This window comes from Pinus tabuliformis, chromosome 8 (genome assembly GCF_031772625.1).
Source record: "Pinus tabuliformis cultivar Carrire ecotype Pingquan chromosome 8, CPIR1, whole genome shotgun sequence".
Taxonomy (NCBI): domain Eukaryota; kingdom Viridiplantae; phylum Streptophyta; class Pinopsida; order Pinales; family Pinaceae; genus Pinus; species Pinus tabuliformis.
Genome location: NC_142294.1, coordinates 1,426,229,542 through 1,426,254,284, shown reverse-complemented (window position 1 = coordinate 1,426,254,284; position 24,743 = coordinate 1,426,229,542). Strand labels below are relative to the sequence as shown.

Below are 24,743 nucleotides of genomic sequence, written 5' to 3'. Positions count from 1 at the left end.
CAAGTAAGCAAGGTCACACTTTTTGACATCCAATCATGTTAATGTGAAAAATAAAATTGAATTCTTGGAGCTAGAGTCCCAATGTCAACAAGATGAATTGCATGAATTATAAAAGAAGAATTTTGAACTTGTTCTTGTTCAGAACAACAACTTGTTTGATCATGATCATCAATCAAAGAATGATCAAAGTAATGAAGTGATTTCAAAAACAAATTTGGGTGCAACAAAAAGTCGTGTTCAAGCAAGTGTATGCAAGAGTCATTTGCATACAAATGTGAAGCTTGTTGTTACCAAAACTTTTATAAGACCATGGGAAGAGATTACACACAATAAACACAGAACTGATTTGGGTTACAACAACGATATTATGGATGTATCTTTTCACGTTCCAGATTTTGTTAAACCTATACAATTTCGAAGCGCTGGATTTATGGACGGTTTTGTTCCAGAACAAGTTGATAGATGACAACAATGTAATAGAGTTGGACATGTGAATGATCGGTGTTTTGATCTTCACTCGTGTGAGCATTGTTGAAAGAGAAATCATCATACAAATAGATGTTCAGGAAAGAAGACTATTGCAAGAGAGAAGGTAAATTTTGGATGGATTGCTTCTTGTGATTGGACGAAAACAACTAAGAAGATTTACAGGTCATATCGAAGAATATGTTCGAGAGTGATGACTAGCCTTACAGTGATGAAGAGTACTTCTCACCTTGAATCTGACAAGGGGGGAATTATTGATGGTCTGCTACAAGTTCAAGTTCGAGATGTCAAGCGAACCTGAGTCAGAGTTGAGTTGATTGAGCACTTCCATATTTAGAATTGTTCGAGGAATTGTTGTGATAGTTCCAGAGTTTGTGGTCACCTTAAAACCACATTTTTTTTGTTGTTCTTAGAACTGTTATGAAGGTTCCAGAATTGGTGTTGGTTGAGACCTTGAGTTCTCTCATATTGGTTTGTGGTCATCCTTAAAAACCATTTTTTGAGAGACATTCAACGCTTGGTTGAGATGCATTTTTGCATTTTGAGCTCTCATTCTTGGACTTTGGTACATCCTATTGGATTAAGGGGGGAATGTTAGACAACTAATCCCCATGGTTAATGATAGGGTTAGTTTGGGTAGTTATCGGAGTCCAAGAAGACCTGAGAACTAATTCAACAGTTTCTTATATGTATTTATATGTACATAATTCTTTGAGATCAACTAATATACATTTGATTTGGTTTCCAATTTATTGTGTTCTACATTTATTAGCTCTAATTTATATTGCATTTTTATCTATTAATTATTAAATATAAATATAAAAAATCAAATCAATAGAGGACAAAACTCCTTTTTTTTTTTTACCAATTGCTATGAGAATCAATAGAAAAAATTGGCTTAAGGATTTTAGTAAAATCAAATCATTGTAATGTTGAAATTGATGGCAAGATTTTTAAGAGTAGAGATATGTTTTTATTTTTAATTCTTTAATTTTTTTATTTAATTCTAAAACTTTTAAAGAGCCCACTGATCTAGAGATTTAAAGATTTAACAAAATCTACTTAAAGAGTACAACCACCTCCTTGATAATTCAATTTTTTTATTTAAAATTTTGAAACCTTTTGGAGAGCCTATTGACATCTTTAACAAATTCACATAAAAAAATAAAAAATACAACCAAATTACATAAATTAGCTTAAATCCATAATTCCGCATTTAGCAAGCTATTAGAGAAATCAAATCTCTCAAAATACAAATTTATTTTTTGAGTACAAAATTAAAAAAAATAAAAATTATACTTCGAGAGATTTAATCCTTTTAACAAATCTAAAATTAAAATAATCTAAACCAGTAATAATAGATTTAATCCTCTTAATAAATCTAAAATTAAAATAATCTAAACCAGTAATAATACACTTAATGTTACTTCAGTACATTACCTTACCTAAAAAAATAAATAACACTCATTCATAAAAACACCCTAAAATGAATTTAATAAATTAGTATATTGCAATATTTTTCCCTTTACCTGCCTTTAAATTCCAGAACTTACTCTATTTGCCACCCTCTTGATAAACATTACTAAACTTTTCACGACCTTATTAAAGCGACAAAGATGAGACTTGCGCGGAAGTAACTCGCAAATCCATTGCTACGCAGTTAATAAATGGAATCACGCCACCTAAACACGACAAACATTTACCTCCGACAGAACATCACAAACACATAAGAATCCTAAAGTCTGTATTTTTAAAATTATTTTAGTACTCCTTAATAATCCAGATGGTATTTTCAAGTTATTTGATCCCATATAAAGCAAGTGCATAATTTTAAAAAATATATAATTTAAATCTAATCTTCACGCGTCTTTACGCACGATGAACACATTATTGACAATTGCGAATAAAAAAGGTGAAGACAATCAGCTTTATCCATAAAGAGGGACTATAAAAAATTGCACCATGCCACCAAATCCGAGATTTCTGAGACATTTTATAAGGGCGAGTTCCAGGTTTTGGTACATTTATTTGGATTATTATTCACTCCCCAACAAAGTCTTTGCTTTGTAAAATATAAAAAATGAAGTTTATTAATTAAAAATTTTCAGTGACCGCCATTAGTACTCACCCCCCAACAAGTCGGTACTCTGTAAAATATAAAAAGTGAAGTCGGCACTCTGTAAAATATAAAAAATGAAGTCGGCACTCTGTAAAATATAAAAAATGAAGTTTATTAATAAAAAAATATTCAGAGAGGACCAGAAATACATCGACTGGTGTGCCTATTAAATGACACAGCAGTAAGCAAATTAGGATCATGGAAGCGAAAATTTGATAGCTATCCGAATTCCTCATTATATTTCGGAGAGGATCTTGCGCGCAAAGAGGGCCACAGGCCAAAAGTTTGAGAGTTTGGACTAAATAATTGATTTACTACAGATGGATACGAAAAATGGTGATGTGAACTCGGAATGGCCTGCAAACAATAACTTGGGGTGCTCGCCCTCCAACAAATCAGTGGCCTGCCCATCGCCGAACAGACATGCGGGAGCAGTAGCTCCGACGAATTCCTCCTCCACTTTGGGCGGCCACTTGGCGCGAAGGCTCGTTGAAATTGGCATCACGGACGTATTCTCTGTTCCTGGGGACTTCAATCTCACCTTGCTGGACCATCTGGTAGCAGAGCCTGGTCTCAATCTCGTGGGCTGCTGCAATGAGCTCAACGCTGGCTACGCGGCCGATGGTTACGCGCGGTCCAGAGGCGTGGGGGCTTGTGTGGTTACGTTCACTGTTGGAGGGCTCAGCGTCATCAATGCAATCGCGGGGGCTTACAGCGAGAATCTGCCGGTCATCTGTATTGTAGGGGGGCCTAATTCTAATGACTATGGGACTCACCGCATTCTGCATCATACCATTGGCCTGCCAGACTTTAGCCAGGAGTATCGCTGCTTCCAGACGATCACATGCGCTCAGGTCTCCGAATTCTGTACAATGTGGTGTTATACTGGTATTAGATTGCATGCTGATTTCTGATTTCCTTGCTTGAGTAGATCTAAGGGTGTTAAAATTCAAAAATTGTGCAGGTTATTGTGAATCATTTGGATGATGCTCACGAGCTCATTGACTATGCGATTTCTACGGCACTGCTAGAGAGCAAACCTGTGTATATCAGCGTCGGTTGTAATCTTGCTGCCATTCAACACCCTTCTTTCAGCCGGGAACCTGTTCCATATAGTCTATCACCCAGGTAACAAATTCTCAGGAGTTCATTAATTTATCTGCTCTGCCCTTTGGCATTCTAGAATTTCAGTTTTGAGATGTTCTGTTTTGGGGATTTTCCCTATTGGGAAACCGAGAATTACAGTCGCGAGCATCCACTAGACGCTTCTTACTCTGTACTAGCTCGTTCGCCACTTCTTGTGAGGATCGAATCGTGGTGGCCACCTACTCTGTACTAGCTCGTTGGCCACTTCTTGTGAGGATCGAATCCTGGTGGCCACCGACTCTGTACTAGCTCGTTGGCCACTTCTTGTGAGGATCGAATCCTGCTGGCCACCTACTCTGTAGTAGCTCGTTGGCCACTTGTGAGGATCGACCTCTGTTGTCCACTATAGAAGCACCCTGCTTTCACTGACCTGGCTGTTCTACCGATTCTTTATTTTTTTATTTTTAATAGATTTTCTCTGGCTTGTTTTGCATCTGTGTGATTTGCATACTATCCTCCAACTTGGGATTGCCCAAACTCGTATAAATCCACATAAATAACAATTGTGAAGTAGATATGGTTTATTTGAAATTTGATCACATAAAGTTTTTTGACGAAGCATCTTTTATTACACTAGTAACCTCTGATGAATTCTTTGTTGTTTTGTAACTCGTTGTTTCTTGTAATGATCAGAACCTGGTGCACCTTACTTTTTCACGGACCTGGCAGGCTAATGATTAGGGTTATTATAAAAAAAATTAGTAAGGTTAAATGTCTTCTGTGGGCAGGCTAATGATTAGGGTTATTTTAAAAAAAATTAGTAAGGTTAAATGTCTTCTGTGGGTAATATTTTAGTGAGGTTAAATGTCTTCTGTAAGCAATATTTTAGTAAGGTTAAATGCCTTCTGTGGGTATTCTTTTGTTTGTAGTTTGTGTATTTAATTTATATGCTATCTTGCTGCATATCTCTATATTGGATTCCCTCCACATTAATATTCTTCTTCATATTTGAGTGACTCTGGCAAAAGGTTTCACATACTTTAGAATTATAAATTGGAGATAGATTTGGTTTACATTGACGTTATTACATTCTCCTATTTTGGTACTTTCATTATTTACAATTGCATTTTTTGCATTTGATGTTATGGTATGTTCTTATTATAGTATTAATATTATTGGCAGTTTGGTTTTAACATTATAGCGCTGTGAAATACTAAACACCATGTAGTAAGCCCATCTTTAGTTTACTGCTTTTCCATCTTCTTTTTTGAAGGAAAATAATGTGGCATTCAATGTTCAAGATGAAAAGACAATAATCCAATGATCATTGGATTATTTCATAGTGCATAATATTGACCTCATAGCATCCTCCTCCTCCTGAAATACTCACATCATTGACAGCTTTTTTTGGTTAGTTGGGTTTTAATACTCCCTTGACATGACATTGATTTATATTCATGAAATACTAACATCGACAGTTTTTTTGGTTAGTTAGGTTTTGATTCTCCCTTGCTATGACATTGATCTGCATTCATATCCCGGAAAAGTCGAATGTTGTGGCCTCTAGAAGTATTAGTATGAAATATATTGTATTGATCTTGAGATTAGCTTAAGTTATCTTCATGTGCTGCAATATGGGTTTCGGCCATTTCCTTACTCGTTAAACAATGCTGTGGAGATTTTGCATTGGTGTTCTACTGCCTTAGACAGTACTTGAACTGGACTATTCTATGTACAAGAATCTGGTACAAGCATTTTATTCGACGAGGATGATATTATACTGTTAGTCTGTCTTCAATATCTTTATTCTATTGTCTGGACTCTGTGAGTTTCATTGCCTAGTTTTAAAATACATGGAGGGATTCTGTGAGCTTCATTGCGTAGTTTTAGAATATATTGAGGTTCTCAGTTGATACGAGTTCTTGGATTGGATTGTGCTACATTCGATATATTCCAATAGGCTGGGAATAAATAGGGTATTTTGGCTAGCCCTCTTAACTTTGTATGTCTGGTATTTCTCATGTAATTTTCAATTGATGCATCTCCCAATTTTAACATGAATTTTATGTTGAAGCTAACTTTATTTTGTTAATTTTCAATTGTTTTTCTAAGTTGATACGGGTTTCCAAATCTAATTATGGCACTAGGTTTGAAATAAAGAAGTTCTGGTATTAGCTATTGATCTTGAGTTTGTTCCGACTTCTTTGTGACATGGTTTTCTTTGGATCATATCAATTATGTAGGCTAAGCAATCCCAAAAGTTTGGAAGCGGCGGTGAACATGACAGCAGAATTTCTAAATGCAGCAGTGAAGCCAGTGATGGTAGGTGGGCCAAAGATGAGGGTTGCTAAGGCAAAAAGTGCATTTGTGGAATTAGCAGATGCATCGGGTTATGCTGTGGCTGTAATGCCGTCTGCTAAGGGACACGTTCCCGAGACTCATCCTCATTTCATAGGTACTTACTGGGGTGCAGCAAGTACTCCATTCTGTTCTGAGATAGTTGAGTCTGCAGATGCATATTTATTTGCAGGGCCTATTTTTAATGACTATAGTTCGGTGGGATATTCATTGCTTTTGAAGAAGGAGAAAGCCGTAATTGTGCAGCCTAACAGGGTGACTGTGGGAAATGGGCCTACTTTTGGGTGTGTATTGATGAAAGATTTCTTAGAAGCCCTTGCCAAGAAAGTGAAGCACAACCCAACATGTTTGGAAAATTATCGGCGTATTTTTGTACCTGAAGGTGTTCCCTTGAAAAGTGAACAATATGATCCCTTAAGGGTCAATGTGCTATTCAAACACATTCAGGCAAGGCCTCGAAGAATCTAACTAAATTCTGAAGTAACAGTAGTCAGAAGATTGTCTTTTGGTTGGCTTTGTTCTGATAGGATACATTTGCAGTGGGTTCATTGTTGATATTCACTGGTAAAAATTGGTTGGTTGCAGAGCATGCTATCAAATGAAACTGCTGTAATCGCTGAAACTGGTGACTCTTGGTTCAATTGCCAGAAGCTTAAATTGCCAGAAAAGTGTGGGTAAGTTGAATATCCTTTCTCTGGAAAGGACACTCCTTTGTAATTTAGCAGTCTGCTTGTTGTTGCCGAGAGGTGGGGAAAGCTATTGGTTGTTAAGTTTTAATTTTGTTGAATTTTTACAATTGATTACATAGCATTTCTGACTGCAACGTTTTGTTATGAGGCAAAAGCACTCTTTATTCTTTTTTGCAGAATATGAATCAAATAAGGGAATGTTTAAGGTTTAGAGTGTGTCCAGTATGGTTTGGGCAGGGACGAAGTTTTTTCTGCTCCTGTCCACTACTTTCGTAACTTGTGCTTAGGAAATTTCGAAAGGACTAAATGCATAGATATGCCTACTTTTCAAGCAAACCTTTTTTTCCCAATATGTTGCTGTTAAGCAATAACAAAAGAACACCAACACCAAAGATTCAATCTAAATGATGAAAAGAGAAATGATTGTTCTCTGACAAGGGACCTCCTGTGATGGTGTTCTCTTTGCACATATAATTTAGTGTATATTTGCAAAATGTGTGTTTCCTGTGCTAAATGTGTGTTTGGCAGGTATGAGTTCCAAATGCAGTATGGATCAATTGGCTGGTCTGTGGGAGCAACACTGGGATATGCGCAAGCAACACCAGACAAGCGTGTGATTGCATGCATTGGTGATGGAAGCTTCCAGGTGCAGATGCAAGGATTTTTCTTTCAAATTCTGTAATAATGTTTTAATTAATAACCATCACTGAGTATCGATGTCTAACAGATTTTGAAATATTTAATTCCTTGGAATTATTTATTTTGTCCAAAAGTTAGTGATTTTTAATCCCTAAATTTGTCCGTCCTTCTTTGAACAGGTCACAGCCCAGGATGTGTCTACCATGATTAGACAAGGGCAGAATGCTATCATTTTTCTGATTAATAATGGAGGATACACAATAGAGGTCGAAATTCATGATGGGCCATACAATGTTATAAAGAATTGGAACTACACCGGTTTAGTAGATGCCATTCATAACGGGGAAGGGAAATGCTGGACTGTCAAGGTATTTTCTCCATGTTCGTAGCATGGCCAACTCTTTTACAAAGACTTCTTGTTTCTTTTCTATATGGAAGTGTTTGTGCATAAGTTACTGTGTTAATACGGTTGCTTGTCCTTTTCGCCATTTGCTGAGGCTTACTTTTAAACCAATTCCTTTTTCTAAAAAAGTAATTACTGTAGACTTGAGGGGACTTCCCTTTTAATTGGTCAGGACTCAGTACAATATAGGTGGACTGCTTTTCAAAATTAATTACTGTAGACTTCCCTTTTAATTGATCAAGACTCAGTACCATATTGGTGGACTGTTTTTCTAGTTTTATCCCTCTTGAGGTATCTTTTCCACTGTTGACATACAAAACAGTTTGTCAACTGAGGGACAACTGTATTTATCGTTAGGAACCTTTTTAGTCGTTACTTTCATTAGAAGATTCTGTGTTGTTTAGCCAATTGAGGGACAAGTGAAGCATGAAGCCACTTTGTGCATTAGAAGATTCTGTGTTGCTTAGCCAATTGAGGGACAAGTGAAGCATGAAAGCCACTTTGTGCATTAGAAGATTCTGTGTTGCTTAGTCAATTGAGGGACAAGTGAAGCATGAAAGCCACTTTATGCCCTGTTAGCCTATTTTGCTGAAATGTCTCAAGCAAATTAGAATGATCTGAATCTGCTGGTTTCTTTTGTTATTTCTTGTCATGTGTGTTTTCTGTTCTCGTCAGCCCTGAATGGTTTAATATGATGGCAATGTCTCAGAAAATGTGGACTTTTTCCAGGATGTACCTATTAATTTGTTTTTGCTGAAATATCTCAAATCTGATTTTAATCTGCTAGGCTTTTTTATTGATTTATCACGGGAGTTTTCTGTCCTTGTCAGTTTTGCATGGTAGTGTATCATGTCAATGCCTTAGAAAATGCAGGATGTCCCAATTAATCCGTTTCACGGAAATATCTCAAGAATGATCTTAATCTGTTGGATCGTCTTGTTGATTCTAATTATGGGAGTATTTTGTTCTTGTCATCTCTGCATAGTGTTGTTTCATGATACCAACGCCATAGGAAATGTAGACCTTTTTCAATGATATCGGTGGCCATTTAACTTCAATTTTTTGTTTGGCATCTAACAACACTTCTTTCTGTGCAGGTTAAAACGGAAGAAGGGCTTGTAGAGGCTATTAAAACTGCCCTAGGACCCAAAAAGGATTGTTTATGCTTTATTGAAGTTATTGTACACAAGGATGACACAAGCAAAGAGTCGCTTGAGTGCGCGTCCAGAGTCGCGGCAGCAAACAACAGGCCGCCAAATCCTCAGTAGGGAGGTTTTGTAAAGATGAGCAATTGGAAATAGTTTCTGCGGCTCATGTTTGGGATTTCATTGCTTTTCTGGCCATCTTGAAGGATCATATGTGTGGGTAGCATGTTTAGTGTCAAACGTTGCATGAGCAGTCTGTCAGCCTTTTTTTGGGCGTGTGAATAAAATAAAAAAACATACCTGGCTACGGTTTCCTTTGAGATATTGCCAGTCACGTCATTTGCATAACTAGCAGTGTCCATTTGTACATGGAATGTCTAAAGAAGTATCTAGATCGCATTGTTGTGTTTTAAATACGGAACTTTTTCCCAATTGCATTCCCAAAAAAAAATTGGGGCACTGCTGTTTCTATGTTTGTAGATTCTTTATAAAAGAGAAAAAGCCGTGGTGGTGGACAATCATTTGCCCCTACTGAGAAAAATGAAAAACGTCTTTGTTGTTGTGTATGTTTCTTTCTTATGGTTGTTCAGTTTTTCTGGACTTCCTGTTTATATTGAACATCTTTGTGTTGTAAGTTCTTTTCCATTCGCTGCATGTTGCTCTGGAGGGTTAACTACTGTTATCAGAGCATTGGTTTGTTTCAATGTGTTGTTTTTGGATATATGAGTAGGTTTGTTCCATTCTTTTATAGCGTTGATTTTGTTAGGGTCCACCTTTACGCCTTCATGGGATATAATGTGTCCAAGGTATTCTACTTCTTTTTGTTAGGGTCCACCTTTACGCCTTCATGGGATATAATGTGTCCAAGGTATTCTACTTCTTCCTTTCTAAAGGTGCATTTGGATTTTTTTGCGTAAAATTGGTGTTTTTTAAGTAGTGTAAGAACTTTGTCCAAATGTTGCAAATGCTCTTTCCAAGTTTCACTGTAAATTAGAATATCATCAAAAAATACTAATACAAACTTTCTAAGATGTGGGCGAAATAATTCGTTCATAGTTGCTTGAAACATTGCTGGTGCATTGGTTAATCCAAACAGCATTACTTTAAATTCATAATGACCTTCGTGTGTTTAGAATACCGTTTTTGGCATTCTCTAATCTGATTCTAATTTGATAGTAGCCTGATCTTAAGTCCAATTTTGAGAAATACCTTGCGCCATGTAGTTCATCCAATATTTCATCGATAAAGGGGATTGAGAACTTGTTTTTAATTGTTATTTTGTTTAATCCTCTATAATCAATGCATAGCCTGAATGAACCTTCTTTCTTCCTTACCAACACCACTGGAGCAGCGTAAGGACTTTTACTTTTCAAGATGATCCCACACCTTAAGAGGTCTTGGATTAATCTCTCAATCTCTGTTTTTTGGTGATGTGGGTATCGGTATGGCTTGATGTTGACAGGGTCTGATCCTGCCTTGACTTTTATTGTATGCTCAATTTCCCTATTAGACGGCATCTTCATAGGTAGGTCTTGAAATATGTTTTCATGCTTCCGAATTAGATCTTGTATCTCTGGTGATTCTTCACTGGTCATATTTGCAAATAACATTTCTAATTGATGACATTGTACTACATAAGTGGGTGCTCTCTTTCCAATCATCTTCGTCATCTGAGATGATGATACAATTTGATTTTCTGGTGCTTGGAATCCGTGTAATTTGTATTTCTGGCCTCCCCATTTGAATTTTATAAATTGTACTTGGTGGGTGGCGTCACAAGTACCTAAAGTTCGTAACCACTGGATACCTAAGACTACATCTACTCCTCCTAACGGTACTGTGAAAAACGGAGACTCTACACTGATGTCTTGAATCTACAATTTAACCTTATGGCATTTCCCCACATTTTCAATCTTCTTACCGTCAGCTACCATCACCTTCATGTTTGGTAAGGGAAATGAAAAAATATTGAGTCTCTTTGCCACGGTTGCATCTAAAATATTGTGTGTACTACCAGAGTCGATGAGAACCACCACATTGTTCTTCTTTTTGTGTCCTTTTAACTTTAAAGTCTGAGGTTGTGATATACCTATCATAGCTGATAATGACACTTGTGGAATATTTTCGTCATTTAATTCTCGTGAGAATTCTGGGGCATCTTCTATTTCTTCGATGTCAGAATCTTCACTGTTTGAATAATTGGTTGCTTCACAATTATATAGGTTCTTTGGTTCTTTTCCTTTAGCACACCTATGTTTGGGGTCCTACTTCTCACCACAGTGCTTGCATTTACCCTCTTTTATCCTTTGCGTTTCCACATTAGATTTTTCATCTTTATGACGATGTGGTGGAACATATCTTGTATTTTTTGTGTCTGCATACTGAGGTGTTTTTCGCCTTGAATATGTTTTTTCGGATTTTGACCAAAATATTTGTTCAAATTTCTTTTCCGTTGTTTTTGCTTTTTGTCTTGCTACTTCTATTGATGAAATGTCATGCATCTCAAGTTCTACTTGTAAATGAGTCCCGAGACGTGTGATTGAATTAGACGAGATTCTGATAACCCAGGTACTCGTGTTACTAAGGTCTCCCATTCTCGAGTGTATTCGTCCACACTTCTTTTTTGTCGTAACTTGATGAGTTTTGAAAAGAACTCTTCTTCTCTTACACCTTGGAATCTTTTAAAGAATGCATCTTTAAATTTCCTCCAGCGAATTACGTGTGTTGTCTTTTTCCACCACATATAGCAATTATATGCTTCTCCTTCAATTTTCATGGATGCATGCCTGAGCGTTTCATCATCGTCATTGATGTCATATATCTCAAAGTATTCTTTTGCTTTATTTATCCATGCAACATTGTTTTTTTTCGTTTCCATCGAATTTAGGCATCTCGACTTTTGCCCGTCGCTGGTATGTTGCTAATGGTTGAGCGAAAAAATGGTGTTGATTGGTAAAGGGATCCTAGAGTTGCTTGTTTGTAAAAGTTGTGTTACTCACTTCTTGGTGGGGTGTCGCTAATTTTTTTGGGGATTCAACTTTTTCATGAGAGTCTATTGACTTTGTTGAATCTGATGAGATGTGCTCTTGATTTTCTTTTAGTAGTTGTGCGGGTGTACAATTTGCCTTTTCACACAGAAATTTTAGCATTGTTAAAGCCTCACTGATTTCTACTTTTGTTTGGGCATGTTGGTTTTCCATCTTTATTTCTATTTGATTTGTCGTATCCTAAAGATTTTTTATTTTGTCTGCCTGATTTTTGATATCGTCAATCTTCCTCTCAAGCTTAATCTGGTATTCATCTAATCTTTTACTGACCTCATCGTGGTTGCTATGTATCTTATGCTCTGAGTCCAACATTTTTTTTTTGGAAATCTGCCATTGTCATTGTCGACATTGAGTGGGTTTGCAGGGGCGCGTATTTATTTGCTAGCTTAATTTTTTTTAATTTTTTTTAAATAATTAAATTAAATAATATAATTCAATTATATGACATAAGTTTTTTTTTTTTAAATTAAAATATATATATATATATATATATATATATATATATATATATATATATATATATAACTTTTAATCAATTAAATCACGTTACTCAAGTTTAATGAACGGTCAGGTATGAAAAGTCACGTACGAATGTATGAAATAGTAACGTCAATTAAGGTCACGTATTGTTTGACTGTACGACCGTCGAACCTTGTGCGGATATCACCGTAGAGTGTTTAACGTATAGCGGACCGGGCAGCGGCGGATTTTCAGCGAATAGGGAAGTGGCGGATTTGACGTTCAACGTAGGCAGATGCAGTGAGCAGCGGATTGATGCGTAGGTTTTATTGTATGCGTAGAGAAATTATGGCAGAAGGAGCGTAGACAGGGAGGTGGAGTTAGCGGATGGAAAGGCGTGTGGGCATGGAAATCGCGATTGGCAGCAGATGAATATAGTCTGAGGAACGAATGCGCTCTGATGCCAGTGAAGTGGGAACTTCTTGATAAACAGAGTTATTTGTATAAATATTTTATTAAAAAAATGAATTGATAGATGATGAATGATTACAATGGGGTTCCTGGCTTATATATCGCCATGGGCACCCTTTGGGGAAAGGGCATGATCTTATGATCGTGCCCTTTCGTCTAATTTAATCTAAAATTAAATAATAAACCTAAAACTAATTAATTTTTACATAACACTTGTTTTCGAAGAAGCGTGTATTGTAACCATGTAAGTATCATTATTATTCAAGTTTGTAGTAATCTATCCCATTACTATAAATATGGAACTCTATTGTGTATTTGGATAGAGAGATCAGATCTAATAAAAATTTTGTTCACTATATTATTCTTGTTATTCTTTTTCTGATTGGTATCAAAGCAAGCTTCTCGGATTGACTTCCTAGGGGGAGGGCCCAAAGAAAGAATATTTTATGGAAGCACCGCAGATTAGTGTATGAGACTAAAATAAACTATTGGTTAAGCGCTCTATTCGATAGAGTTTGTCCTTCAAACCGTTGTGTTCTCTGTTGTAAGGTGATTTATTTAAGTGAATTGTGTGCGAGAGGTTTTTGGATTCAGATTCGTGTTTGGCCAAGGAGGGGAGCCACATGGTGTAGAAGAAGAAAACCCAGTGTTTGAGATTGCAGATTAAGTTGCACATGCAGATTTGTGCAATGAGAAGGACATTCAATTCCTTGTAAGTGTTTGTTGTTCATTTGACAAGATCTGTTGTGAGAACAAATATTTGTGAGGGTTTGGAGAGATCTATGTGAAGGCAGAAGATAAGATTGCTTGCGTGGAAGTGGAAAAGTATAAAGAAGCCATAGCCAAAATAAAATAATTTGGTTTTGTATGCATGTTCATGATCACCCAACGTTTAGGAGGAGGTACTTGAAATATTTACTTGGTATCTTTGTGCTTCTCGGCTTACTATAAAAAGATGTTGTAATATCTTGTTATCTTATTGTTATATTATTTATTATTTAAATATTTGGACTTAGTCAAATTACATTAAAATGAAAACTTCCATAGTTATTTATACAATAAAAATAGAATAAAATTTTAAAAAATAAAGTAAAATAAAATAAATAGAATTAATAATCAAAATATAATTGAGATAAAATAATCAATTTACTTTTGGTGGTTTTTCCAATGGTATATATATTATAAACTATTCTAGATCCATCTTAACTAGGGATAGTTCAAGTCCTATGAGGGATCAAATCTATTCAGGTGCAAACTTCTTTTAGAGTGAAAAGAGATTTGATCCATCGACACCGTAGAGCTAAGTTAAGCGCTGAGTTAAGATGGATCTATGTTGGTCTTAATACTCTCTATAGATCTCAGTTAAGATGGATCTAGGTTGGTCTTAATCCTCTCTAGCCTAGTATGAAAGAGATGATGTTATGTTTGACTTTGTCAAATTATATAAAAATAAAAATATAATATAATTTAAAAAATAAAATTAATAATTAAAATATTATGATATAATCAAATTACTTAAAAATTAAATTAAATTTTAAAAAATAAAAATTAAATTATTTTAAAAAAATAAAAATTAAATTATTTAAAAAAAAATAAAAATCAAATTATTTAAAAAAAATAAAAAATTAAATTAAATTAAAAAATATTTATAATTATTAATAATTAGACCATCTTGGATCCATTGTAATAATAATTCTATCAAATGCCTAGAGGAATCAAATCTTTGGAGGTGCAAACCTTTGGTTTTGATCCTTCTTTGGGCTTGATAAATCCAGAGTTAAGATGAATAGTTAAGATGAATCTCTTAAAATATGGGAGTTGAAACTTATAATCTGCAAGCTGCATATACGTTTAACTAATCCTATATTTTAGGGAGATTAGGAACTAATCCTGATCTAGCTGATTCTTAGAAAATAGAAACTAATCCTAATCTAGGACATACCTACAATAGAGAAACAAATTGTGTCCTATAATACAATATTCTCCATTATTTCCATCACTCCCCTTTAATGGAGAAAGGGTTCACCTGTACTCCTAATATCTCGCCAAACATTTCTAATTTAATCCTCCCAAGGGGCTTGGTAAAAATATTTGATGCATTATCACAAGTATTGCAATATTCAATAATAATTTCTTTATACCGAACCTTCTCTCTAACAAAGTGAAATTGAGTATCTATATGTTTTTTGTGTTTGTGAAACACAGAATTGTTCGCCAGCTAGATTGAGCTTTGGTTGTCACATTTGATCACTGTAGCATCTTTATGTTCTTCTCTAGCATCATGGAGAAGTCTTCTCAACGAAATTGCCTTACATGTGGCTGCACACATTGCTTGATACTCTATTTCTGCAGAAGATAAGGATACAATACTTTGCTTCTTGTTGCTCCACACAATTACCCCAGACCCGATATTGAAAGAATACCTGTTATGGATCTTTTGTCATCTAGGTTTCCTACCCAGTCTGAATCTGAAAAACTTGTCAAATTAACATCAAAAAGATCAGTGTACTTAATACCAAAATCAATGGTTCCTTGAAGGTATCTCAAGACACCTTTTGCTACCACCCAGTGATTTTCAAGAGGTTTTGACATGAATTGACTTAACATATTGACTAAAAATGCTAATTCAAGTCTAGTTGTAGTCAAATAAATCAGAGTCCCAACTAGTTGTCTATACAATGTGGCATCCACCTCTTTGGAATCATCCTCCATCCGAAGTTTAAGACTTTGCTGTAAAGGCACTGATGCAGCTTTGCACTGTTCCATTCTCAACTTTTTCAGTAAACCTCTGACATATTTTCCTTGAGTGAGAAAAGTTTGTCCAAAGTCCCTCCAAACTTCTAGACCCAAACAATAATGTAATTCTCCGAGGTCTTTCATTTCAAACACTTGCAACATCTACACTTTGATTACTTTAATCAATTCATCAACATTTCCAGTGATAATTAGATCATCTACATATAAAGGAATAAAAACTATTTACCCCTTTTCATCAAACACATTATACAAATTTGGGTCGTTTTTGCTCCTCTTGTAATCATGATGTAAGAAAAAAAGAGTCAATTTTTTCATACCATGACTCGGGTGCCTGTTTTAATCCAAATAATGCATTTTTTAATTTGCAGATTAAATGTTCATGCCTCTGTTTGATAAAACCTTTAGGTTGTTTTAAGTATATCTCTTTTTTCAATTCTCCGTTTAAAAAAACAAACTTCACATCTGATTGGTGTAGACTCCAATGATGCTTTGTAGCTAAAGCTATCAACATTTTAATAGTGTTTAACTTAGCTACAGGAGAAAAGGTCTCCTCATAATCAATTCCTTCTTTCTGTGAGTAACCTTTAGCTACCAATCTAGTTTTATATTTCTCTACACTACCATATGCTTTAAATTTAGGTTTATATAACCATTTACAACCTATATGTTCTTTCCCTTCTAGCAGTTCAACTAAATCCCAGGGTTTGTTCTTAATTATTGACTCATATTATTCTTTCATGGTTTCCCTCCATTCATCATATTGACTTGCTTCATTATAATTTAAGGGCTCAACAAAGTACTAGTTATAAGAGCATGGTCTCTATACCTTGATGGTAATTGAGTTTGCCTACCTCATATCCTTGGCAACGGACTTGCCTCAAATCTATCTTGCTCCCTCTTTAGTGGACTTGGATTGTTGATTGTCCCTGCATCACTTGATTCTCCCTTTTGCTACTAATGTTGCTCATGGTTGTCTTTAATTTCCTCACTGTTGTCTTCAATTAGCAAAGGCATGTGGCACTCCTCATAGCCTTTGTCACTGTTTTCGTCATCAACATGCTCATGGAATATAACATCTCTACTCGCAAACACCTTGTGAGTAGATGGATTAAACAATTTGTATGCTTTAAACTCATAACAATACCCTACAAATATGCATTTTATGGTCTTTGCATCCAATTTCTTCCCATCCTTCTTGGGAATATATGCAAAAGATTTTGAACCAAATACTCTTAAATGACTAACTGCATGCTTAAACCCATATAAAGCCTCGAATAGAGTCTTAAGATCAAGGCTCTTTGTTGGACTCCTATTTTTTAAATAGAATACAATATTAATAGCTTCCACCCAAAACCATTAGATAGGTTCTTACCTTTCAACAGGCTGTGTGAACACTCCACTAGAGTTATGTTCTTCTTCTCTGCAACCCCGTTCTGCTGTGGAGTGTGGGGTATTGTAAATTGTTGAATTATCCCATGGTCCTTGCAATATTTGACAAAGTTTCTTAGTTTGTATTCTCCCCCTTGATATGAGCGGAGAATTTTGATGACCTTCCCTGTCTGTTTTTCAATCATACTTCTAAACTCTTTAAAATATTCAAATGTATGACTTTTCTTGCTTAGAAAGTATACCCAAGTATATCTTGTGCAATCATCAACAAGTAATAAAAAATAATATGCTCCTCCTAATGATGTTGTTTACATTGGTCCACATAGGTTAGTGTGTAAAAGTTCCAGGATATCTCTCTTTCTTCTCTTTAAACTTGAGGGAAATTCATCCCCGTGCATCTTTCCAAGTGCACATCTTTCACAGTCAACATGTGCATTTTTTAAAACCGGGATTCCATTAACCATACCTTGTTTTTGTAGCAGCAATACGTCAGGAAGATTGATGTGTCCAAATCTTTGATGCCAAATATTCTCTACTGTCATCGTTGTTGAAATCAAAGCTTGATGTGGCATGCTTGTGACATTCAACTTGTACAAGCCTCCAACTCGTATTCTAGATGCAACCGGTTTCTATTTATCCAGCAAATCCTTTATGACACAATAAGTTTTAAAAAACTCCACCTTCAAGTTTTGGTCTGCAATCATAGAGACATCGATTAGATTCTTTTTAATGCCCAGTACATACATCACATTCTAGATGCACCTGATATTTCCATCAAGCAGTATCACAGGAATGTCCCCATATCCTTTTATCTGATAGGCTCTGTCATCAGGAAGGTAGATATTAGCCCCATTAATGGTTTCTTTAAAATTATTAAACCAATGCTTGTTACCTGTCATGTGAGTGGATGCTCCAAAATCCACAAACTAGATTTCGACCTCATCAATTTCAGAAGAAAGAGTAGAATCAAACACAAACAATTTGAGTTCATGATTGTGGTCTTCGTTAGAAAAATGCCTTGTATGTTTCTTCTATTTCTGTTTTGCTTCATCAACCCTCTTTTTACAACACTGCTTAGCAATGTGACTAAATTTACCACAATAAAAACGCTTGATTCTTGAATCTATTTTGGTCGAAGACATGCCTTGAGGTGGCTTTCCTTGGGGTGTACCACCGCCTTTCTGTCGTGCTCCTAACTTCCCTCTGAAAGGTTGTTTCTTCACCATCAACGCAAGATCTGCATTTTGGGGCTTCATCTTCATCCGCCTCTCTTCTTCTTGCATCAAGATCCATGTCAATTCTTCGAAATTAGGGGCTTTCTCCCTCGCGTTCAAGCATGTAATGAACATATGATAATCATCAGTCATACCATTCATGGTAACCGTGACAAGATCAACATTCGCCACTTTCTCCCCTATATCACCCAACTTGTCTCTAAACTCTTTGATCCAAGAGATGAATGCAACCACTGATTTATTCTCCTCCATTCTAATGGAGAGAATCTTACTCTTCAAGAACAATAAGGGATTTGTATTCTTTATCTCATATAGATCCTTGAGAGTTACCCAAATATCATTTGCAGATTTGCACTCTCTGATGTGAGGGATAATGCAATCTTTCACTGATAATTTCAACAATACTTTCACTTTGTTCTCCCTCTTCTCCCAATCTTGAATCGTTGTCGACGTTCCACCTCCTGCTAGAAATATATAACTCTAGTAAAAATGCTCTAAATAGAACATGTTGTAGCTCATAGCTTCATTAGGTTTTTTTATTAAGGAGCTCTATCTCTTACTCATTGATTTATAACTTCAAAGAGATATCCACAATATCTTCCTCCCTGAGTTCTCCTTGTACTAAATTGTCTAGTGTTATTTGATTTGAGGTCCTTGAGTTGACATTCTTGCTTAGAGGAACAACCAAATTCCTTAACATGGTGCATTTTGTCTCTAGGTTACTTGTCCTGGACCTTCACTTAAAAAGTGCAAATAGTAGACTTGTTACTATTGATCATCTTCACATGTTCTTGCATTTTTTTGTATATTTATTGTTTATCTTGATATTCGATAACTTTTGTTACTATGAAATCAAACAAACACTAAGATAAAGAAACTTGAAACAAGCGAAGAAAGGCTATTAAAAACCAAAATTATCCCATGGAGTAGCAAAGCACCAAAACTAGAGACCATTATAACTAATTTTTGTACCAAAGCTCAAGGACTTGTTAAGTGTTGCATCTAACAAGATGCCAGGGAATGTATGTGTGTGTGGGAGAGAGAGAGAGATGGATACACACAAAGGGACTGAAATCCAAAGTCAATCAAACACCAAACACATAGGTTCAAAATAAAATCAAATTAGAAAGAATCCAAGGAGTTTGAAGAATCCAACCTAAGTTTAAAGCCTCTCCACAAAATCATTATTGTATAGTCTCAAAGTTTAAGAACAAGAATTTGGGAACCCTTGAAAAGTATACGTAACTACTTCAATATAATTTTAATAAACCAAGACTAGAAAATGTTGATTGTAAGTTCTTATTCAATTTGATTATACCTATTTAGTATAGTGACAAATTATGTTGATTTAATAGTGTCATATGATTTGCATGATGTGTTCTTACATCAATAGGTTAAAGTATATATATATATATATATATATATATAATATACTAATGAATATTTAATATAAAAAAATATTGAAAATCGCTTTTTCCATATATATTAATAGATTTTTAAAATGATAAAATTAAATTCGATGAAGTAAATTAAGTACATCCTTTACATCACATTTATTTATATGGATTGTTTTCTTGCACTGCCCTTTCTTTTTTGTAATCTAAATTTGATGTCCGATATTATTATAACGATGATCTAAATCAGCATCTTTGAGCAAAATCCTTTCTTAAGATGAGTTACAAAATTGAATGTAAATATTAACTTATTCTACTTGAACGTAACACAGACTACCCTATGCTTTGCATGATCATTCACTCTAATGAATTAAAAACTCTTTCCTTACAAGTTGTCATGCAGAGATTGGGTGCAAAGCAACTTGGTATCTATTTCATTCTTCATAGAGATTTCAAATTTAAGTTTCTCGAATAATATTATATTTATCTAAATGCATCAATTAAAATATATGGAAAGAAATAATAAATATATAAATATATATATATATATATATATACCATTATTTTATATTTGATAAATAACTTTTAAAAATATATATTAATTTTAGAAATTAAATTATTAAAAAATATATCACAGTTTATGTTAAATAATTAAAAATATACACGTTTTTATGGACATATTTTCTTCTTCAAATTCACATAAATAAAACTATTAATTATTATATTTTATTAAATTACTTTACTCTCCTTCAAAGCTTCACCAAAATGTTTTTCTCTTTAAACGTCAATCTTTATGTCCTATACAAAATAAAATATCCTGATCCAGAACTACCAGATCTCTGAAAAATGAGCAAAATTAGGAAACGAAGAAGGGTGTTGATATCAATGGAGAGGCCTCCTCCATGCCCTGTCGTTACAAATCCCAATATACATAGTGATTCTCTTAGCCGGGATATTCGTGGGGACTATGTTGATTTGCGTGGTTCTTTGAATTATCAATCCTTTTATTTTGACAACAAATGTTGTGAGGCTTTTGGGATCTTGGCTACCCCAGTTTCAAGGCCAAAGAGTGGCTCTTCCTGTATGCTACATTTTCGCCAGAGGGTTCCACCACATCTTCAAAAAAAAAACACTTTTTTGACGAGATTCTGTTTTTAATCTGTTTATCACACAACATTTAAATTACTTACACATTATCTCTACCAAATCAATAATGGTAAACACAATTATCAGGGGAACGCACCATACCTGGAGAAGACTGAGAGCAACTCATCCTCCATGAGACCGATGCTCCTCCCTCTACGTGCTGTTGTTGATGATGCTCACGAGAATTCATTTTCAGAGAGCGCCCTCCTGGTTCCTTCTTCAACTCCAACATTTTCTGGCGACCCAACACTAGCAACATAACACTCTAGCCAGAGAGTGCTATGACATTTATAAACCCAATTCCCTGAGAGTTCGGCATCACTGTCATTTCTGGGTACTCCAACATTTCAAAAACCCCTTAAAACACAAAATCAAACTCTCACCAATACCTCAAAAACACACATAATGGGATTGAATCGCATATTCATTTCATTTCTTTATCTTCGGCCAGAAAATGTATGACTATCAAGGTATGGGTGAAGTTGTTATGAGGTGCATTGAATGCCCTATAGCAGGCTAGATATTTGTTGCTTTTCTAAAAAGGGATATCCCTAAAAATTAGACTCCAGGATTTCTCTATCTATTGTCCTCTCCTAGCTCTGTCAACTGTTGTTTCGCTTTTTTTCTGGCCACCTTGGCCTGAGATTACGTCATCCCAAGCTATCTTACAAGGTCACATAAAGGTTGCACCGAGGTGTGGAATTCCACAAAGCCACATTGGCTCCATTGCAATAAAGCCTCTTGATATTCACCTAAAAAGAATTGCACTCACATAGAGCTTGCAAAGGATTTTGGAGCAACAAGAAGAGAGAAGATGGTTGCATACACGGAGCTCACACTGAGAAAATGAACAATACAACTTAGCAAGGGAGTAATTATGCCATGAATGACCAAATTTTTATACGAAAATTTTAACTAAAAATAGTTAAATAATAGATTTTTTAATGAATTTCGTGTCAAAAAAATAATAATAATCATTTTTTTTTCAAAAAATAATGATTAATTTAAAAACTAATGCGAAAATCGCCCCCGATCGGGGTGATATCGGCGGCGATCAGTGTAATTAATACCGATCAGGTAAGAGAGGGTGACGAGGCAACAGACGGTCAGGTAATGATGAAGGAGGACAGAAGGAGTACCAGCACAGGTATCATATCATGACGGGACGACACCAAGGCAATGAGGAAAGAAACCAGTGGAGGTAATGCGGCAGAGCTCGGACGTGGGAATGACCGCAGAGGTGAAGTACGAAAGGAGGTGGGAGGTGATGAATCAGGCAGGTGGCAGGGAAAATGAACGACGAGAGACGAGGAGAACCGTCAAAGGAGACAGCATAAAGGAAGGCGAGATAAGTAGAGGAGAACGTTAAACAAAGGTGCCAAGGATCAGCGAAGAAAGCAGTGAGCTGAGAGAGTAATAGCAAGGCAGGGAAGGCGGAGAAGACGAGCGGACAACATTGGTAAGAGGTATAGAATGGCGACAAGGAGGAGAACGAGGAGCGATGAGGGTGAAGACCGCAAAGGATGGAGAAGCCAGGGAAAGAAGGGGAAAGAAATTGAAGAAGGAAAAATGGCAAAGGAGTACCAGATGATCCAAGATGATACAGAAGAAGAAATAGAAATGTTCGACTCGGACCAGGATAGAAAGGAACAACCGTGCACGAAGATTTGGAAGAATGAGGGGTCAGCGGGGGATGAAAGGCAGGCGAACAGGGAGCAGGAAGACAGGGGTAACAAATGGCGAGAGGAGAGAAGGGAATTCGGGAGCACCTCAGGCACGAAGAGTCGGGGAGGCAGGGGAAATTACAGGAGCAGAGGAAGAGAAGGACGGGGACGGGGGCATCGAAGCAGAGGAAGAGGAGGACTGGCAGGGAGACGGGCAGAGAATGAACCCACACCAGCAAGAAAATACAGGAGAACCTTAAAGAAAAGAATTCAATTCGCAGAGGAAGCTTACTGTGAAAACACTAATAAAGATATCAGAAGGATAATCCAGCATCTGGAGGAAGAGGCAACATAGGGGAAATCAGGGTCTGAAATGGAAGACTGGGAATACCTCCTCCCAGATCCAGGGAACACGCGAGGCCGCATGACTTTGTATAAACAGGCCTTGCATGTTTACTGGGTCATGAAAAGGCTGCTGGCGAAGGCGATGGAGCAAGTGGCCATGGAGATGGCTGAGCTGTCACAAGGAATTCCAAATCTGAAGAAAGAATTGCAAAACATGCAGGTCACTTTGATAATGCAGGATAAAAAACTGGAGGAGATTCAGCAGCTGATCAAGGAAACCAACTCGGGTATAAAGAAGGAAGAGGAGAAGCAGGAAGCCATGGCGAACTAATGCTGAAAGATATGTAGAATTTCTGAATTTTTTTTTTTGTGAAAATGGTTGATTAGTCTAGCTTCTATTTTTAGTTAAGAATGCAAACAAGAGACAGCAAAAATCTTTTTGAATGTATAGTTTACATAGCATGGACAAGAAGAATTAATATTTTTTGTTTCTGGATGGCAGTAAAAAACTTAAGGTGGCCAACAGACCCGGTTTCCCCTTAGGGCGGGTTGAGGCCACCATGAAAATGTAATGGTTTCAACTCGAAGTAATGGAAAATCACCGGTACCTCCTTAGTTTACAAAAAAAAAATAATGTGAAAATCACATATTACAAATATTGAATGCATAACAACCTTAATTGAGTGTATATTCTTCTCATAAAATGTCAAAGTCAAAACATTGTAAGTATAACTACTTAATAGTTACAAAAAATGAGCTTGATTTCCAAGCATAACTTAAATTAAATCAACAATGTCACGTAATCCAAACTCTTCGTCTTTTAGAGTTTCATCATTGTCTTCCTCCACAATATTTTCTACTTCCTTTTGCTCATTTTCGTGTTCTAATGGATCTTTGATGTCTGTGAATCTCCCAATGTATGTCTTTCCAAACATTCCATGTAATGGTGGTTGAGGTTCCTTTGCTTTTTTGCCACACGTGATTCACTAAAGTCCCATTTCTTCAACCCAATTTCTTGCATTGCATCTGGAAGAAATTGAAGAGCATTAATTCTTTGCTGAATGAAATTGCACTGTAATGGATCTTTTTCAATTGCAATGCAATTTCTTCCTTTTTGAAGGCACCATGCTAGTGTTGTACTTAATTATCAAGCACAAAAGAAATAATGAAGTAAATTAGTACAATTACATATTAATTAAAAAAATAACATATTGAAATTCAATTCTATATAATAAAACTTACCTGAGCCAGAAAATAAATCCAGAACTCAATCTCCTTCATTTGAACATATGAAGATAAGATAGTTAATCAATAATTGTGGTTTTTGATAAATGTTAACTATCTCTCCTTTTGCTTCTTTGTCTTCATATGTTAGTTTTCTCACAACAGTATCATAAGTCAGTATTTGGCTATGACTCTTTCCGTCCACCCGATTAAAAATCATAGACATATAGCTATCATCTTTTGCCCAACTATCAATATGAATGAACTCACAATCATTATAAATAATTGATCATCACGATTAAGAAGATTTGACATTTTCTTGTAACATGAAATAGTAAAAGTTCAATCAACTTGTACATAAATGAAGTTTTCAATGTTAATCAAATATACATTTTAAACGTTTTACCATGTAAGCTGCATCCTTGAATTTGTTTTCCTTTTGAAGCTTGACAATATCATTGCCAATTGTGTGTCTGAATGAAATGTCACAAATCTCCATAATGGTGATGACGTGACTTCTACAAATCCCGCAACCACTTTACTAAGAGCTTGATAAGTATAAGGGTCACTATCATAGTCAATGTTTGGAATATTGAAACCATGGGAAATATCTGCAATAACTAGAGCATACTCCCTTTTAGGTATGAGTTTAGCAATGTCTTCACAGTCGCCTTGTATTACTTGATA

General features: G+C 35.7%; 1 protein-coding gene across 1 annotated transcript; it reads left to right on the top strand.

Annotated features, from left to right (window-relative positions):
* The first annotated feature begins 2,726 nt into the window (after window positions 1–2,726).
* On the top strand, window positions 2,727–9,493 carry LOC149240979 (pyruvate decarboxylase 1-like). The gene is made up of 7 exons (XM_089373854.1): window positions 2,727–3,459; window positions 3,570–3,733; window positions 5,935–6,496; window positions 6,635–6,723; window positions 7,267–7,384; window positions 7,557–7,745; window positions 8,878–9,493. The coding sequence occupies exons 1-7, from the start codon at window positions 2,926–2,928 to the stop codon at window positions 9,046–9,048; spliced, it is 1,827 nt and encodes a 608-aa protein (XP_089229980.1). The 5' UTR covers window positions 2,727–2,925; the 3' UTR covers window positions 9,049–9,493.
* Window positions 9,494–24,743: the final 15,250 nt, after the last annotated feature.